We start from the raw sequence: 1,755 nt of genomic DNA, 5'->3' as shown, positions 1-1,755 counted from the left end.
GTATTAGAAGAAAAAAAAAGTCGACAAAACATTGTCTAAATCCGAGAGAAAGAAAGAGGTCTTTCGAAGGCGATTGATGACAGTTTGGCAATCAGATTCAACCACCACATTTTCCAAGCCAAACCTTTTCCCTAACCGCACCCCCCATCTCAATGGATTTTGCTTCTACAATTTCAGGCGTCCTATAGGCTCGAACTCGTCGCGTTGCTGCAAAACGAACAACACCTAAATGATCACGAGCAATTACACCAAGCCCAGCTCATCCTTCAACTGCCAGTGAGGCATCCACGTTTATCTTTAAGTTGGGGGCTGGCGGAGGCCTCCAAGTATGGGCACTAGGCACTACAGTCACTCCTCGGTGGTATATAACCTCCGTATACTTACCATATTCCTCTGCCAATCTCGAAGCACGGTCTAGCAGCAAGTGGTTGGGAGTAGTTTTGGCATTGAAAATTTTATTGTTCCGCTCCCCCCATATACACCACATGAGGAACACACCTTTAATCCGCATCATCTTATCCAACGTCCTCCATTTCACTACCGGATCACACATGTTGGCACAACCACTATCATCACGCATTATAGAGCAGCCACTCTCCCTCCACACTTCGTCAAATCGTGGGCATTGAAAGATAGCATGGTGAGCAGATTCAGGATCGCCATAGCCCCAAGGACAATCCACCATTTCAATAAGGTGGCGATGAAACAAAAGTGCACGAGTCGGTAGAATAGAAGTGCATAATTTCCACAGGAAATGAAGGACATTGGGACTCACCTCAAGGCTCCATAACTCAACCCAAGCATTATGAAAGTTCTCCAAATTGCATCCTTTACCAAGCATATAAGCAGTTTTAACAGAATAGAGTCCATCTTTTGTTAAAGCCCACGATAATACATCACTAGGAGAGGAAAGGGTTAAAGGTATTGCGAGGATACACTACTTGTCTCGGTCATTAAAAGACCTCGTCAATAACATCAAGGCGCCATTCCATACTATAAGTATCAATGAGTTGATTAACCATGGTAATATCTTCTCGACGAGGGGAGCTAACATGCTTGCCGTGCTCATCACTAACCCATGGTGCCTCCCAAATGTTAATATCCACCCCATTGCCCACTCTCCAGATCAAACCTTCTTTAACCAACGCTTTTGCAATCTAAATATTGCGCCAAGAGTAACTACAAGAATAACCAAGAGAGGCATCAATGAACTCACAAGATGGAAAGTACTTTGCGTTCATGACCCGACCTAAGAGAGAGTGTGGAGCATTGAGAAGGCGCCAGGCCTGCCGGTCAAGAAGGGCATCATTAAAAACCGCAAGATCTTTGAAACCCATACCCCCAAGACATTTCAGAGTACACATCGCCTCCCAGTTTTTCCAGTGGATCTTCCTTTTTGCATCTGAACTCCCCCACCAAAATCGCGCCATAGCAGCTTGAATTTTCTGGATGATCATAGCCGGGAACTTATAAACTCCCATAAGATAAGTAGGGATCGCCTGATAACTGCTTTCAATAAAACCTCCTTGCCAGCTCGCGACAATAATTTCTCCTTCCAACCTTGGAGTTTCTTCCAAATTCTATCAAGAAGGGAGTCAAAAATAACTTTCTTTGATCTTCCTGCAATAGAGGGGATACCAAGGTATTTCTCATGCTTATCAACCTGCCGCATCCTCAGAATTCCCATAAGAGCATGTTTTTGCGTAACATCTACCCCTTAACTAAAAGAGACCTCCAACTTTTCATAATTAATTT

General features: G+C 44.0%; 1 protein-coding gene across 1 annotated transcript; it reads right to left on the bottom strand.

Moving 5' to 3' along the window:
* Positions 1-259: 259 nt before the first annotated feature.
* On the bottom strand, positions 260-841 carry LOC125496651 (uncharacterized). The gene has a single exon (XM_048642171.1). It carries the CDS (start codon positions 839-841, stop codon positions 260-262), a length of 582 nt encoding a protein of 193 aa, XP_048498128.1.
* Between the last annotated feature and the right edge of the window lie 914 nt (positions 842-1,755).

This window comes from Beta vulgaris, chromosome 4 (genome assembly GCF_026745355.1).
Source record: "Beta vulgaris subsp. vulgaris cultivar EL10 chromosome 4, EL10.2, whole genome shotgun sequence".
In the NCBI taxonomy this organism is placed as follows: domain Eukaryota; kingdom Viridiplantae; phylum Streptophyta; class Magnoliopsida; order Caryophyllales; family Amaranthaceae; genus Beta; species Beta vulgaris.
The sequence above is the reverse complement of the archived record's forward strand: the minus strand, read 5'-3'. Positions and strand labels throughout refer to the sequence as shown.

What these genes read in the sequence shown, in the direction of transcription:
- LOC125496651 (XM_048642171.1), bottom strand. Translation starts at nt 841, where the DNA reads ATGCTTGGTAAAGGATGCAATTTGGAGAACTTTCATAATGCTTGGGTT.